General features: G+C 36.4%; 1 protein-coding gene across 4 annotated transcripts in view; it reads left to right on the top strand.

Annotated features, from left to right (window-relative positions):
* The window catches only part of METTL15 (methyltransferase 15, mitochondrial 12S rRNA N4-cytidine), a 214,056-nt gene extending 196,541 nt beyond the window's left edge, over positions 1-17,515 (top strand). For 3 of the 4 annotated variants that reach the window (XM_055282066.2, XM_055282067.2, XM_063641896.1), the window contains one exon: positions 15,489-17,515. In XM_055282066.2, coding sequence (XP_055138041.1) covers positions 15,489-15,934 — 446 coding nt within the window. In that variant the 3' untranslated portion in view covers positions 15,935-17,515. The remainder of the gene's footprint in view (positions 1-15,488) is intronic. The other variant, XM_063641895.1, reaches the window with a different exon arrangement.
* Positions 17,516-18,297: the final 782 nt, after the last annotated feature.

Here is an 18,297-nt window from a genome sequence, read left to right as displayed (position 1 = left end):
ATGTGCTGTCTTTAGGCCTGACAATACACATCTCCCCAAGGGAAATGTAGGGAGAAAGCCAAACTCTTGCAACTTGATGCATAGTGATTTGGCTTCCATTAAAACATCTCTCAGTAGAAGCCTGTTCAGGTTTAAAGATTCCACACTCATTTTCTCCCAGAAAATGAGATCGTTGTATAAAACAGCAAACACGGAATTAGAGCTTCTGGAAATCACTCTAAGCCATGTGGTCTCATCTTAACTTCCTTAAATTCTGATCAGGAAAAAGATGAGATGGCTTGGTGAACATATCATCTTAAAATTGTTGCTTTGTTTTGAGTACCCATAAACAGCAAGAAGCTCAACAACATTCTTAGGACACTGAAAAAAATACACACATATATAAAATAAAATAAATAAAATAAGGCTTTTTTTTTTTTTTGAGAAAACTCGTACTGATCTAGACTTCCTAGAATGTATCTGAGATGAACTAGTCAAATAAGACTACTTACAATCCCTGTGAACTTGAGAAGAGACATTTAACCCCTCAGTTTGGTACCTTTGAATGAAAATTAGAACATCTATTTCATACTTCTCAGAATTTTTGTATGAACTAAATATGTGGAACATGATTAAAACAAAATCTACCTCCAGTATTTTCCCAAGTGTGTTATATAGAAAATAAATACTGTGGAATGGTTATTAAAATTAAAACAGTTTCTTATCAAAAAGTTAGGAAATTCTGGGTAAACAAAGTTATACAGTTATCTTAAGAGCTTTACCATGTTAATGTGCATTGTGAATCCTGGAAAAAGGAGTGTAACATGTTGCATTTCCCAAACTTACTTGACAACAGATACACTGGTGTTTGGTTGGGGATTGAAGTTTGGAAAATGCTGTGCGATACGGGGTCAATGTTCTTCTGTCTTTCTTCTTCATTCTCATAAGAGCATGTATAATTCTTCTTTATAGCACTTAATCACAATATTTACATATCATTCTCTTCATTAGGTTTGAATTTCATGAGAGCAAGGACTATGTATTCAGAAATGTTTTAATCCCCAGTGTTTAGTACGTTGTGGGTAATAAATTTTTTTAGTCTGTACAATTTCTGGTAACCTCAGATGCAATTCAGTTGATAGGCAGACTAAATAAATTTTTTTTTTTTTTTTTGAGCTGTGAAAACAAAGGGGGTGGTTTAAAATCACTCCAATATATTTTAGCCTTGTACAGCCGTGCTTAAAAAGTAAGGCTAGGCATGGTGGTTCATGGCTATAATCACAGCACTTTGGGCAGCCAAGGTAGGAGGAATAGCGCTTGAGCTCAGGAGTTCAAGACCAACCTAGGCAACATAGCGAGACCCTATCGACCCTATCTCTATACAAAAATTTAAAAATTAACTGGGTGTGGTGGTGCTCACCTATAGTCCCAGCTATTCAGGGGGCTAAGATGGGAGGATCACTTGATCCCAGGGTTCAAGGCTGCATTGTGAGCTATGTCATGCCATTGCACTTCAGCTTGGGTGATAGTGCCCCCAACCCCTCAGAAAAAATACCTGTGCAGAAAGGTGCTCCATGAAAACTAGGCACAGGAGTAAGAAAAGAATAGAGAAAAAACAAAAATGCATTCTTAAAATGCCCAAATACAAGTTGTGTATCTCAGGTGGCAAGAGAAATCTAGAAGTTTAATTATGGAAAATAAACTTCTAGCTAGATGGTTTAAATACAGCCTGGAAGGTTTAGGCTGATGAAATTTGGTCTCTTAAAATCCTTAGCATCAATTACTAAATAGGGTAAAACTAACATTTTTTTTAAAGACAATTTTTTTCTTACTTAAGTCATTGTAAGTCTCTATAACTTTTAAAACATAAGTACTACTTTGTAAATTTGAGAATGTTCCATTAATTTATACATTAGGAAAATTTTATACTTCATTTTGGATGCTGAAATCTTTTAGTCCAATACCTAACTTGAATAAGCATTACTCAGATGCTTCAGGGGTTTTCAATAGCCCTTTATCTTACCCATTCTCCATTAGTCCAGGCTGAAAGTAGAATAAGCTTGGCAGAACCTTTAAATTAACGTGTCAAATCCCCTTCCTACCTACTTCATTGTACAACTGAGAAGAATAAGTAACTGTGTTATGCCATTCATAAAATGACTACTTTATGCCCAGTATGCACTAAATGCGTCTGAACATTTTTTAACGTGATTTTCACAATAATCCTGTGAGAAGTGTTGTGATTTCATCCTAGAATGGAGAAACTCAGAAGTGTTTTACCCCACATCAAATAGACATAAAAAAAGTGAATGATCTAAAAATTGAACTTAGAGCCCTTTCTCTGAAGGTCAGTGACATTTCCATTACACAATGTTTTGTTAATAGAAGTATTGTCATTTTTTATGCTTTTTCATAGGAGTGATTAAAATGTATATGAATAAACATAGTGGTTGCATGTAACATAACCAAGACTTAAGTGAAGACAACTATTAAACTTTAATAACACACATATGAAATATTAATGGAAATACTATGTTTCCTGGATGAATTGCTTCAACATTATGATAATTAAATTTTACACAAATAAATTTACACATTTACTATAATTCCAATCAAAATTTTTATTTTTATATACTTTGATTCTAAATTTAATTGGAGCAATTAATACATTGGAATACCCAAGATAATGTTGAAAATATTGTTGAAAAGAAAGATGATTGTGGGCTGGTGGAGAAGATGATGGGGAGAAGGTTGCCCCACCTGATAGCAAAACTTACTGGAAAAGATATTTAATAATAATTAAAATAACCTGGTATTTGCAGAAAAATAGGAGAAATGCATTAATGGAACACAATTGAGAATCCAGAAGCAGATCCATCTGTATATAGAAATGTAGTATATGATCAAGAGGGTACTTCAAATGGGTACGAAAAGAATGTACTGTTTAATAAATAGGATAGATGACTATGTCATTTAAAAAAAAAAGTTAGATTTGAACCTCATATACTAAAAAACAAATTTTGTGTGGATTAAATATTCAAATGTAAGAAATAAAACCAGAAATATATCAAAAAATAGAGTTGATTATATCTATAATCTTAGAGTGGGGAAAGCCTTCCTAAATTTAATAAAACCGAAAACTACTTGAAAAAAAAAGTCTGTATAAAAATGTTTAATTTTTGAATGGCAGAAACTCTACAAAATTAAAAGATATTCACAAAGGTTCAGGAAAAAATATTTTCAACTATGTAAATAGTTGACAAAGGGTTAATATCCTTATTTTATAAATAGCTCTTCCAAATCAATAAAGCAGAGACCAATATCACATCAGGAAAATGGATAAAGGATTTGTTCAAGCAATTTCTAGCTGGAATCAACTGGCTATTAGATTTGAAAAGATGTCCAACCTTACTAATTGCCAAAGAAATGAAAATTAAAACAGCAGTAAGCTAAGATTTACCTACTGTCAGACTAGTCAGGGTTAAAGAGAGATAGCATCTAGTACTAGTAAGGATGTGAGGAGATGGACTCTCATATACTATTGATGGAAGTAAATTGGTATAATCTATATAGAGAGTATATTTAGAAATATTGATCCAATTTTAAGTGGACATAACTACCCTTTGACCTAATAACTCCAAGAGACATGCAAGATTCACATACAGTTGCAAATATTTTTCCCAGACTGTGACTGTCATTTTACTTTGTAGAGTTTTTCTGCTATGTAGAATTATAAAATGTGCAGTTCACATGTTTATTGCATCATTTTATTGTGATGGAAAAAATAAAAACCATCCTAAATGTTCCTGCTGTGGTGACAATGTGAGCTCCACTAGAGACCACTTCTATCTTATTTACTATTGTGTTTCCAGTTGGCTGGTACTTGACACTACAAACATTTGTTAAATGAACAAACAAAATGAATTATAATGCATTTGTACAACTGAAATTATTTTATTTATTTATTTTTTTTTCGAGATGGAGTCTTTCTCTGTCCCCCAGGCTGGAGTGCAGTGGCGCGATCTCGGCTCACCGCAACCTCCACCTCCTGGGTTCACGCCATTCTCCTGCCTCAGCCTCCCGAGTAGCTGGGACTACAGGCGCCCACCAACACGCCCGGCTAATTTTTTGTATTTTTAGTAGAGACGGGGTTTCACCGTGTTAGCCAGGATGGTCTCGATCTCCTGACTGCGTGATCCGCCCGCCTCGGCCTCCCAAAGTGCTGGGATTACAGGCTTGAGCCACCGCGCCCGGGCGAAATTATTTTTTAAAGATAAGTAAACTAAGTTGTAGATTATTTTACAGATGATTCTCTTCTTATAAGTATATGTATATATATGCGCATACACACCTATATATATTTTTGTCACACGTGTGTGAAGAAAAAAGGAAGTATACCTCTTGGTTGCCTCTTGAATTTAAAGAATTTAAAGAGTACTGACATTAACTATTGACTTCGTATACAAATGATAATATTTCCTTTGGCTTTTTTCTTCTTTTCTTTTTTTTTTTTTTTTAACAATGACTGTGTTTATAACTTGGAAGTACAAATGTAGTCATTCTTTCAATCCACCAACTGTTCTTGGTGCAAAGGGTTTATAGCAGTGAATACAGTCTCTGTTTTCCCTGAGTCTGTATTCTAGTGGAGGAGGACAGATGGTAAACAAATAAATATTTGTTTCTGATAAGGTGTCATGAAGAAAATTAAACCAGGTAAGGGGACTAGTGACATGGTGCTATTTTTCATAAGCATAGTTAGAGACTGCCTTTTGAATTATGTAATATTTGAAAAGAGACTTGAATGAAGTAGGGAGTAAGCCACTCAGGGCTATGAAGGTAGATCTTCTAAGTACAGGTCAAAGAACTTAGGCAGGACCATGCCAAGTTTCAGTTAAGAGCAAAGTCAGGGGATGTTGCAGGTGTTTGCATGATAAATTTTTGTATTTAAAAGGATCAGTCTGGCGGATGTGTGGAAAAGATGATGATGGCTTGGACTAGGGTCATAGTGGTAGAGCTGGTAAGAAGTGGTGGGGTTCTGGATATATCCCAGATACAGAGCCATCAGAATTTGCTGATGTGAGACGAAGAAAACAGAAAGGATATAAAATTGTCAAGAGTCTTAAAATACACCACCATCAACAAACCTGATCTGGAATGTGAGAATGGAGTGCCTCTAATAAGGCAGAACTTGTAACAATTTTCTTTCACAGCTAGGGTCAATCCCTTATGCCATGAATTTTCTCAGCATTACTGTGAGATAAGTAAGTGCCAAATAATGTCTCAAAATTGTACTGAAATTAGAACTTGTTCCCATACTGGGTTTAGTGCACACTTACTTTTTTTTTTTTTTTTTTTTATTATACTTTAGGTTTTAGGGTACATGTGCACAATGCGCAGGTTTGTTACATATGTATCCATGTGCCATGTTGATTTCCTGCACCCATTAACTCGTCATTTACATTAGGTATATCTCCTAATGCTGTCCCTCCCCCCTCCCCCCACCCCACAACAGTCCCCGGAGTGTGATATTCCCCTTCCTGTGTCCATGAGTTCTCACTGTTCAATTCCCACCTATGAGTGAGAACATGCAGTGTTTGGTTTTTTGTCCTTGCGATAGTTTACTGAGAATGATGGTTTCCAGTTTCATCCATGTCTCTACAAAGGACATGAACTCATCATTTTTTATGGCTGCATAGTATTCCATGGTGTATATGTGCCACATTTTCTTAATCCAGTCTATCGTTGTTGGACATTTGGGTTGGTTCCAAGTCTTTGCTATTGTGAATAGTGCCGCAATAAACATACATGTGCATGTGTCTTTATAGCAGCATGATTTATAGTCCTTTGGGTATATACCCAGTAATGGGATGGCTAGGTCAATGGTATTTCTAGTTCTAGATCCCTGAGGAATTGCCACACTGACTTCCACAATGGTTGAACTAGTTTACAGTCCCACCAACAGTGTAAAAGTGTTCCTATTTCTCCACATCCTCTCCAGCACCTGTTGTTTCCTGATTTTTTAATGATGGCCATTCTAACTGGTGTGAGATGGTATCTCACTGTGGTTTTGATTTACATTTCTCTGATGGCCAGTGATGAGGAGCATTCATGTGTTTTTTGGCTGCCTAAATGTCTTCTTTTGAGAAGTGTCTGTTCATGTCCTTTGCCCACTTTTTGATGGAGTTGTTTGTTTTTTTCTTGTAAATTTGTTTGAGTTCATTGTAGATTCTGGATATTAGCCGTTTGTCAGATGAGTGGGTTGCAAAAATTTTCTCCCATTCTGTAGGTTGCCTGTTCACTCTGATGGTAGTTTCTTTTGCTGTGCAGAAGCTCTTTCGTTTAATTAGATCCCATTTGTCAATTTTGGCTTTTGTTGCCATTGCTTTTGGTGTTTTAGACATGAAGTCCTTGCCCACGCCTATGTCCTGAATGGTATTGCCTAGGCTTTCTTCTAGGGTTTTTATGGTTTTAGGTCTAACATGTAAGTCTTTAATCCATCTTGAATTAATTTTTGTATAAGGTGTAAGGAAGGGATCCAGTTTCAGCTTTCTATATATGGCTAGCCAGTTTTCCCAGCACCATTTATTAAATAGGGAATCCTTTCCCCATTTCTTGTTTTTGTCAGGTTTGTCAAAGATCAGATAGTTGTAGATAGGTGGCATCATTTCTGAGGGCTCTGTTCTGTTCCATTGATCTATGTCTCTGTTGTGGTACCAGTACCATGCTGTTTTGGTTACTGTAGCCTTGTAGTATAGTTTGAAGTCAGGTAGCATGATGCCTCCAGCTTTATTCTTTTGGCTTAGGATTGACTTGGCGATGCGGGCTCTTTTTTGGTTCCATATGAACTTTAAAGTAGTTTTTTCCAATTCTGTGAAGAAAGTCATTGGTAGCTTGATGGGGATGGCATTGAATCTATAAATTACTTTGGGCAGTATGGCCATTTTCACGATATTGATTCTTCCAACCCATGAGCATGGAATGTTCTTCCATTTGTTTGTATCCTCTTTTATTTCATTGAGCAGTGGTTTGTAGTTCTCCTTGAAGAGGTCCTTCACATCCCTTGTAAGTTGGATTCCTAGGTATTTTATTCTCTTTGAAGCAATTGTGAATAGGAGTTCACTCATGATTTGGCTCTCTGTTTGCCTGTGATTGGTGTACAAGAATGCTTGTGATTTTTGTACATTGATTTTGTATCCTGAGACTTTGCTGAAGTTGCTAATCAGCTTAAGGAGATTTTGGGCTGAGACAGTGGGGTTTTCTAGATATACAATCATGTCATCTGCAAACAGGGACAATTTGACTTCCTCTTTTCCTAATTGAATACCCTTTATTTCCTTCTCCTGCCTGATTGCTCTGGCCAGAACTTCCAGCACTATGTTGAATAGGAGCGATGAGAGAGGGCATCCCTGTCTTGTGCCAGTTTTCAAAGGGAATGCTTCCAGTTTTTGCCCATTCAGTATGATATTGGCTGTGGGTTTGTTGTAGATAGCTCTTATTATTTTGAGATACGTCCCATCAATACCTAATTTATTGAGAGTTTTTAGCATGAAGGGTTGTTGAATTTTGTCAAAGGCCTTTTCTGCATCTATTGAGATAATCATGTGGTTTTTGTCTTTGGTTCTGTTTATATGCTGGATTACATTTATTGATTTGCGTATGTTGAACCAGCCTTGCATCCCAGGGATGAAGCCCACTTGATTATGGTGGATAAGGTTTTTGATGTGCTGCTGGATTTGGTTTGCCAGTATTTTATTGAGGATTTTTGCATCAATGTTCATCAAGGATATTGGTCTGAAATTCTCTTTTTTGGTTATGTCTCTGCCAGGCTTTGGTATCAGGACGATGCTGGCTTCATAAAATGTGTTAGCGAGGATTCCCTCTCTTTCTATTGATTGGAATAGTTTCAGAAGGAATGGTACCAGTTCCTCCTTGTACCTCTGGTAGAATTCGGCTGTGAATCCATCAGGTCCTGGACTCTTTTTGGTTGGTAAGCTATTGATTATTGCCACAATTTCAGAACCTGTTATTGGTCTATTCAGAGATTCAACTTCTTCCTGGTTTAGTCTTGGGAGGGTGTATTTGTCGAGGAATTTATCCATTTCTTCTAGATTTTCTAGTTTATTTGCATAGAGGTGTTTGTAGTATTCTCTGATTGTAGATTGTATTTCTGTGGGATCGGTGGTGATATCCCCTTTTTCATTTTTTTATTGCATCTATTTGATTCTTCTCTCTTTTCTTCTTTATTAGTCTTGCTAGCGGTCTATCAATTTTGTTGATCTTTTCAAAAAACCAGCTCCTGGATTCATTAATTTTTTGAAGGGTTTTTTGTGTCTCTATTTCCTTCAGTTCTGCTCTGATTTTAGTTGTGTCTTGCCTTCTGCTAGCTTTTGAATGTGTTTGCTCTTGCTTTTCTAGTTCTTTTAATTGTGATGTTAGGATGTCAATTTTGGATCTTTCCTGCTTTCTCTTGTGGGCATTTAGTGCTATAAATTTCCCTCTACACTGCTTTGAACGTGTCCCAGAGATTCTGGTATGTTGTATCTTTGTTCTCGTTGGTTTCAAAGACTTGCTTAGGTAAACAGAGCAGCCAGGAAGCTCGAACTGGGTGGAGCCCACCACAGCTCAAGGAGGCCTGCCTGCCTCTGTAGGCTCCACCTCTGGGAGCAGGGCACAGACAAACAAAAAGTCAGCAGGAACCTCCACAGACTTTAATGTCCCTGTCTGACTGACAGCTTTGAAGAGAGTAGTGGTTCTCCCAGTATGCAGCTGGAGATCTGAGAACGGACAGACTGCCCCCTAAAGTGGGTCCCTCACCCCTGAGCAGCTTAACTGGGAGGCACCCCCCCAGTAGGGAAAGACTGACACCTCACTCGGCCAGGTACTCCTGAGACAAAACTTCCAGAGAAACTATCAGACAGCTGAATTTGTGGTCTCACGAAAATCCGCTGTTCTGCAGCCAGCGCTGCTGACACCCAGCCAAACAGGGTCTGGAGTGGACCTCTAGTAAACTCCAACAGACCTGCAGCTGAGGGTCCTGTCTGGTAGAAGGAAAACTAACAAACAGAAAGGACATCCACACCAAAAACCCATCTGTACATCACCATCATCAAAGACCAAAAGTAGATAAAACCACAAAGATGGGGAAAAAACAGAGCAGAAAAACTGGAAACTCTAAAAAGCAGAGCACCTCTCCTCCTTCAAAGCAGTGCAGTTCCTCACCAGCAACGGAACAAAGCTGGATGGAGGATGACTTTGACGAGTTGAGAGAAGAAGGCTTCAGATGCTTACTTTTAAAAGTATATTTAACATGAAAACATCTTCTCATTAAATGTAAGTTAGCCTTTAATTTCCTTTTGTAGTGAGTTTTACTAACAAATTTTTCTATTTTAAAGTATAAGGAAGAAAACAGTTCTGCTATTTGGAAGAATTGAGAAAATTTGTGGTTTGGGATTTTATAGTTGTTAAGTGAAAAAAAGTTTACATAAAATTTTAACAATATTGTGCATTGATCTTTGGGGAAAAACTTGAACTTAAATAACTTAAGATATTGAGGATTTTTAAAACTTAAATTTCTAAGTTTTACCATTATATTATCATGTCTCATTTTTTTCTGCAAAAGAAATATGCAAAACGAAAGTTGACCTTGCACATTTCCCCTATGTCAGGTAACAAAGACTTCCAAGCTTGGATTTTCTGAGGTTGAAATTATTTGCAGGTGCTCCATTGCATGTACAAATAATTGACTAATTAAGGATATTATCAATCATTATCAGGTATAATTAAGTGCATGCAATCAGTTGTATTGAGACAAGGAAATTGCTGGCAAATTTGAGAGTTCACTTGCTCCAACAAAAATCATGCTTTGGTTCCCATGATCACATTTAGCCAAAAAGTAGCATAGAGGACTGGACCCATATTGTGACATTTAAAAAGTATTTTCATGATGCTTTTTGTGACTAAAATTGTGATGCTGCTCATTTAGTCACTTATTGATATGACTGAATATTATGCTCTTTATAGACCCACCCTGTCAGGTTCACGACTACACCAAATGTCATGTCGAGGTCTGAAGGGAGTGGGTGGATAAGTATAAAGAACGATCAGGGCCGTAGGCAGGTGAAAGATGATTTTATTTAGCAGCAGCTCTTATCAACAGCTTTCTTATACTAGCTCTCTACACTGTTTGCCTTTATTTCAGCTGTTTGCTCCTGCCCTGTGGCTCCTGCTGCCCCCGTGCCTGCAGCTGCATGGCTGACTCTCCCTTGGCTTCAGGGTCAGCAGCTTAACTCTTTCTCTGGGCATGAGCGAGCCGAGCTTTGTCCTGGCTCCCCTCTCTCTGTCTGCAAAGATACACAGCTCTGACTCTCTCTCCCTCTTTCTCTGGGTGGCTGCACCTGCACAGTGTCAGCAAGGCAATTATACCTTTTACAGACAATATTGGCATAGAGCCAAATGATGGCCTTCCCATGTTACAGCTACATGGCTGTGATAACAAGTGGAGTTATATGCCTTTGCTCTGAACTCACTGAGTCATGCAGGATGTAAGCATCCTACCTCGGCCTATCCTTGACCAAAGCACAGCCGTGTTCCTTAAACTCCACCCACTAGGCCGAGGAAGACATAGGTCTTGGATACACAGGTTATACACATAAGCTTTGGGTACATAGGCGCGATAGACACACACAGGCTTTATACATAAGTTTTGGGCACATAGGTTTGATATACAGGCTTGGCACCCAGGCCATACACACCCGATGATGTGAATGAAACTACTAATGATCCTGGATTTTTATCCATTCATTCATCCATTTTTTTCATTTATCTGTTCATTATCTTTTCAACAAACATTTATTGAGTGTTTTCTAAAGTAGTTTTTAATCTTGGCTGGATGTCAAAATCCTCTGTGAAGCTTTTTAAAAGTAGTGATTCCTGAGTAATAAACCCCTGAAACTAATTCAGTAGATCTGGAGTGGAGCCAGACATTTTTGTCAAAAGCACCACAAGTGGCTGTGATGTACAGTCAGAATTAAGAATCACAAGCTTCTCTGTCAAGTACTAGGGATATGAGTGAAGGCGAAATAGTTCTTATTCACAAGGAGATCAGAGTCAAATGAGTGAGATAAACAAGTAAACGAGTAATTACAGAAGCGTATGATAAGTGCTATACTAGGGGTAAGCACACCTCTTCTCATGTATATTGGTACTAGGTTAACAAAGTCCATTGATGGACTATAACACACAAAAAGGAGATTTTCTCTCATCAAACCTAATGACACAAATTGCGATTTTCCATCTTACCTACTCTATTCTTTAATCAAATGAATTAGCCATACTAGACTCTGTGGTGAAACTCAGGAGATGAAAAAGCAGAACAAGTTTCTATTTCTGATAACAGCATATGGGAGATGAGAAGGAGGTGAAGAAGAATTGCAAAACGGTGAGCTCCTCAAGGGCAGGGACCATTTTTCTGTCTTATTAATATTTTTCTCCCTGTGGCCTCATTCAGAGTCCAGCATAAGAGTAGGCATTGAATCTGTTAGTTTTTTTTTTATCTTGTGTTCTTGATTAAATCAGGAGCCAGCTGTTCTTACCTAGTTTGTGCATTCCTAAGATAACTCTGTTCCTTGTTCTCTAATCAGTGACTTTCACGAGAATACCATTTTTGCTTCCTCAGAGGCACAGGACTTTTGTCTTTAAGCTTAATAATTCATAGAACCTTGCTAATCCTTCATGGTTGGATTATTTTTTCTTCTCCATGTGTCCCATTGCCAGTTGATGTTTTGTTCTTACTACTTTAATTTCCATTATCACATGCCATTTTATTTTAATTTTTAAATATTTTGAGACAGAGTCTCACTCTGTCGTCCAGGCTGGAGTGCAGTGGTGCAATCATGGCTCACTGCAGTCTCAACCTCCCCAGACTCAGATGATCCTCCTGCCTCAGATTCTGGAGTAGCTGGGACTACAGGCATGCACCACCGTGCCTGGCTAAATTGTAGGGTTTTTTTTGTTTTTGTTTTTTGTTTTTTTTTAGAGACAGGGTTTCACCATGTTGCCCAGATTCGTCTTGAACTCCTGGGCTCAAGCCACTTGCCAGCCTTAGCCTCCCAAAGTGCTCCAAAATCCTTCCCTCCTAAAGGAATTACAAGCATGAGCCATCATGCCCGGCATGACATGCTATTTTATATTCTTTTGTTTCTTTTTCATTTCATTTTACATGATCTGCTTTGACAGCCTTTCTTCCTAAAAATTACAGACATGAGGTACGAGTATAAAGGAAGGATAGCCCTGGAAGTTTAACCTTTCTAAAATAAGGGAAGATATGTGCCTTTGATCCCCCAGAGAAGTACCAAAAAAGCTCCACAAAACACATTGCTCATTGCAGACCTCTTGTCATCTCTTGGTCCCTGAAGATGGGACTTAGCGAGGTTGACAGGACCACATCTAGAAATATCTTCCAGGAAATCCATCAGACATAATCCAGGTCAGAATTCTCCAAACAAGAGTAAGAAGGCCCCAGAAGGAAAGCTTCATAGATTAAGATTCCCCTATTATCTTAAGACCATCTATTCCCAAATACAGCTGAAAGCTCTTATGTCCATTCTGCATGACTTTATGACATTGGCAAGGCCAAAGTAGATCTTATAAAGAAAGGCTTGTCTGATTGCAGTGGTTTTAATTTGTCAGCTGCAGATTCATATATACTAGGCAATATACTTAATGTGAACATGATTTATATAAACTTGAAATTCTATAATATAAAATACTAATAAATTATCACTTTGGGTGAATGCTTTGAAAATCTATTTCGTCAAATGAAAGGAATTAGGAATCTCATAGTTTCACAGCTAGCTAACTAAATGAATTATAAATTATGTCCATCCTTCTGCCACAGGAAAGTGCTATTTTAGCTAGTAAGCCAAAATGTCTAACCAACTTTAATGTCAAATTAACCAATGCTATTGTTTATATTAGAACTACATGGTTATTTCAGACACTATTTTGTTATTTTTTTGGTTTTGTTATGAAACATTCCATTTTCATTAATTTTACAAAACATATTTACTGAAAATAGTATGCAAACATTTATTGAGCTTTCTGCCTTTCTATTATTTCATGAATTAAGAGATTCTGCATTAAAATGTCAATAAAGTTAAGCAGTTATGTTGAACCATCATTTTAATTTCTGCAAAATATTAGAGATAATGCTAAGAAATTTTTTTAAAAAATTATAGCAGAAATATCCTACAGTTCTTATTGATTTATGTGCTCCATGAATGTTTACTTCCTATTTTACATGAAAATATATGTACATTAAAATGTATTTTATATTACATTTCTTCTTTGAGAAAATGAGTTTCGAATTATGCAAAATTTTAATCATGCAAGGTCTTCAAGAATGCAACCTTTCTGACACTTCCTCTAAGTCCAGGCTCCAAAATATAAATAGTTGCATGTTTGTTCAGATTCTTAGAATACTCTGAAACACATTTCCCAGTGGCCCAAACTCTTTATCAGGAAAATGGACGAATTGAATAGCAAATGGTAAGAAGCTGACCTTCCTTTTCAGTTTTGATATGACATCATGTTCCTGAGAGACCTGGTTGTTGGAAGATAAATCCCCTAGTGTCTAACATTCTCCAGACTTTTGGCAAAGTAATTTTTGTAGAGGAAAGAACCATCACACTGATTTGGTTTGCTTTAAACCACCAGGTTCTCAGTTCTCTGATACCTGTAAGATATTATTTCTCTCCGTCTCTGATCTAGTTCCAAAAGAATATTAATCTGCTATGCCTGATCTTTACTACTAGGTGTTGAGATTACTGAAATGTGAACTAAGGTGCCAGCCTTGTATAATTAACTTTTTTTTAAGAAACATGCTAAGGAGATTAAAATGCCAAGATTGCAGTTATTTTCTGAGATCTTCATTAAGAACGAATCTGTACTAGAAACACTACTTCTCTATGGGATAATACTCTTCAGGAACATGGTTTAAAATCAAGGAAAAAATTTCATATAAATCTATTGAACATTATACCTTAATATCGTGTTTGTATGCCAGTGGTTATAAGCTTAAGGAAAATTATATTTATTGGTTTATTTAGAAATTAGTAATTTTTGCCTATCTCAATTATTGAAGTAGATGGGACATACCTGTTTTGATATGCATGTTTTAAAATATGATATAAATAATATACATGTATTCTGCAGTTTACTTCTTTTATATATTCTAGATACATGTCCCTTATTAGATGTATGATTTGCAAATCTTTTCCCATTCTTGGACTTGTCTTTCATTTCTCGATGGTGTCGTTTGAATGAGAAAGGTTTTTAATTTTGATGAAGTCCAGTTTATTTTTTTCTTTTGTTGTTCACAATTTTGGTGTCATATCTAAGAATCTTTTGCAACATTCAAAGTCATTAAGATTTAGCTTTATGTTTTATTCTGAGAGTTTTATAGTTTGTACTTTTACAGTTAGGTCTTGATCCATTTTGAGTTTGTTTTTGTATATGATGTAAGAGTCTAATTACATTCTTTTACATGCGGCTATCCAATTGTCTAAGCATCATTTGTTCAAAAGGCTTTTCCCAATTGAATGGTCTTGGCACTCTTGTCAAAAATTAGTTGACTGTATAGGTATGGGTTTATTTCTTGACTCTCAATTACATTCTATTTTTCTCTATGTTTGTTGCTACGCCAGTACCACACTGTCTTATCATTGCTTTGTAGTAAGCTTTGAAATTCATAAATGTAAGTCCTGCTAGTTTATTCTTTTTTTTCTTTCAAGATTATTTGGGCTGATCCAAATGATCACGTGGCCTCATTTTATTTCAGCTTTAAGTATTTCCTTTCAATTTCTTGATGCAGACCTATTCACAGTGGATTGTCTCACTTTTTATTTCTTTTAAAATGTCTTTGAACCTTTATTTTTGAATAAATATCTTAGTAGACTTAGCCTTCTTGGTAAACAGAGTTTTCTTCTCAACACTGTTTATGTTATTCCACTATCTTCTGGCCTCCAGTGTGCTCATAAAAAATTAGCTGTTAATAATATTTTTGTTCTTCTTTATGTAATGAATTTTCTTTTCTGTTGGCATTTTTTTTGTTGTTACCTTTGGCCATAGTAGTTTTATGATGTGCCTATGTGCAGCCATTTTGTTTATTATATTTGTGCTTCATTGAGCATCTTTGAGTTAATGTTTTTCACCAAATTTGAGAAGGATTTTGTTATCATTTCTTTAAATATATGTCCACCGTTTCTCTTTCTGTGCTCCTTGTTAAACTCCAATTATCCTTATGAGTTATGAAAGGTTTTTTTGCCACATAGTTTTAAACCTTGGAAGAATGTTCGGGAATAAGAGAGGGAAGTATGATGAAATGCCACCACAATTTTCTAAGAAAATTGAGTTCACTAAATATGCACACAACTACACAATTCATTAGATTTACAGTGAAAAGTATTAACGTTACCGGTCTTCTTTTCCTATCTTTACAAAATTTGTTCTAGGTGCATTTCCTCCCTCTGCTATTTATGCACGGAAAGACTTACTACAGCGATCTACCCATATTGCCACCAAGACTTTCCAGGCTCTTCGCATATTTGTGAACAATGAGCTCAATGAACTCTACACGGGACTGAAGACAGCTCAGAAGTTTCTGAGACCTGGTGGTCGTCTTGTTGCCCTCTCCTTCCATTCACTAGAGGATCGCATCGTCAAAAGATTTTTGCTTGGAATAAGCATGACAGAAAGATTTAACCTAAGTGTTAGACAACAAGTGATGAAAACATCGCAATTGGGTTCAGATTACGAAAACACGGAAGAAGTCTCTGTGAGAAGAGCTCCTTTAATGTGGGAATTGATACACAAGAAGGTACTTAGTCCACAAGATCAGGATGTACAAGATAACCCCAGAGGGCGCTCAGCCAAGCTTAGAGCAGCTATCAAATTATAAGTTACCATCATCTTATTCTTCAAATTTTTTCTCACAATTTCTCTAATCTTTACTCATTTTATGTTCCTGAATGTCTTGGTATATAGGTTTAAGTGTGGGACAGTCTGAAAATTGATAGCATTTAGCATTTTTTTTTTCTCAAAAAGAAACCGTAGGAAATACGTGACAGAGAAAGTTACACTCAGGGAGCAGCAGCACCTCCAGACTGGAAAAATGTGTTAATCTTTGCATCATATTGGACTCTTGAAAGGCAATCCTTCCTCTGGCCAGGAAATTTTAAAAAAAATAATACTATGTTGTGTTTATCTAAATACGTAAACTCAAGCTGCCAAAGAGAAAGATATTGTAATCATATCTGCATGTCCTAAATTTTGAATTTAGATATCCAATTTGCATCAGTCTTTCTGTGGCTCAAATAATGATGATTATGGAATGCATTTTAATGTCCTTACTTGTGAATAATTAGCTTTCTCAAATATAGGCTTTTTACAAATTTTAAATTTTAAAATATTAGTTTAAGTGTGTGTTATACTGATAAAATTTCATCTTTCAAATCATAGTCTATTATTTTAAAGGGATTTTTCAGTATGATATGGGCCGTTTTGTTCATATATCGCAAAGTAAAAATACAAAATCCTTACAGAGAATTGTTTCACAAAACTTGTATTTCATGTCAATTGTATTTATTTTAATAATAGCTCACAATGCCTTTAGTAAGTAATAAAGTCTCGTATTAGAATCTTGTATTTTTTAATTGAGCTAATCAAAATAACTCAGCCAAGTCTATTTGAAATAGAAAACTATCTATTTAATATAGTAAAATCAATGCTCCCTTAATGTTACAAAGATATGGTAACTGTAATATGGGTAAAAGCTTATTCAAGAAAAGAGTACTTGGTAGAAGATTCTTTAACAAATTGAGGAGATTGATTCATAATTCACATGTCAACTTTTTATAGTAATATGTACTTCTAATTTATTATTTATACTTGAATTGTGACCTGAAAGATGAGTTGGAGATAGTTAGTCAAAGGGCACATAGAGTATGGAAGGGGGCATGTTGATTAACCATACATAGAAATAAATATTCTCTTAAATAGTTATCCTTGAAATTCTATTTATACTATTAATTTGCTCAGTGCACTTTTTTTAAATACAGAAAAAAAGATTCTCCATTATAGTTACAAATTTTAAGTTGGTGAATCCAAGTGAATGAAATATCAGCATAACTATATGGGCAAAATAGATAGAATTAAATACATGAATTTTCCCCAGACTTGTTTTATCTACCTCTGTAATATTTAACTTTAGTACCCAGGCTTGTTCACTACTTCTGCTTTACAGGCTTTATTTGAAACTGAACAATCCTACAGGGAAATCAGAATTAGGAAAAAAATCTGGAGAACAATATGGTTGAAATAGAAACAAGAGAATGCACCTAGGTTAATTCCCCGAATCCTACTTGAACAATGTATAAATTTCTCTTTGCACATAATACATATTTGTGAATGAGACATATTCCCAAAAAATTCTTATCTCTGTATGTGATTGGAAAATAAAAGATCACATTTGTATATTCAACAATCTTTCACCTATTTCATAAGTCATTTTTTCATCCTGTATAGTATGGGAATTGTTTTTTATATTAAATAGAAACCATGTACTGGGTTGAACAGTGTCTTCTCCAAAATTCATGTACTTCCTGGAGCCTCAGAATGTGACCTTATTTGGAAATACTGTGATTGTGGTTGTAAGTAGCTAAGATGAGGTCACACTGGAGCAGGGCAGGCCCTTAATCCAACATGACTGGTGTTCCTTATAAGAGAAGATAGAGCGGGCATGGTGGCTCACGCCTGTCATCCCAGCACTGTGGGAGGCCAAGCCAGGCAAATTGCTTGAGGCTCAGGAGTTCAAGACCAGCCTGGCCAACATGGCGAAAACCCATCTCTACTAAAAATAAAATTAGCCAGGCGTGGTGCCTGTAATCTCAGCTACCCAGGAGTTTGAGGCACAAGAATCAGTTGAACCTGGGAGGTGGAGGTTGCGAGATCACACCACTGCACTCCAGTCTGAGCAACAGAACGAGACTCTGGCAAAAAAAAAAAAAAAAAAAAAAAAAGAAAGAGAAGATAGAGACACGGGAGAATGCCACATGAAGCTGGAGGCAGAGATTGGAGTGATACATTGTGGGAACCCCTCAGAAGATAGGAAAAAAGCGTGGAATAGATTCTCCCTCAGAGTTCCAGTAGTTGCCAACCCTGCTAACATGGTTTTGCAGTTCTAGCATCCGGAACAGTGAGAATGTATTTCTGCTGTTTTAAGGTACCCAGTTCGTGGTAATTTGTTATAGCAATCCTAGGAAG

The sequence above is a fragment of the Symphalangus syndactylus genome, chromosome 6 (assembly GCF_028878055.3).
Source record: "Symphalangus syndactylus isolate Jambi chromosome 6, NHGRI_mSymSyn1-v2.1_pri, whole genome shotgun sequence".
In the NCBI taxonomy this organism is placed as follows: Eukaryota; Metazoa; Chordata; class Mammalia; order Primates; family Hylobatidae; genus Symphalangus; species Symphalangus syndactylus.
Note: the sequence above shows the minus strand (reverse complement) of the source record. Positions and strands in the feature narration are given on the sequence as shown.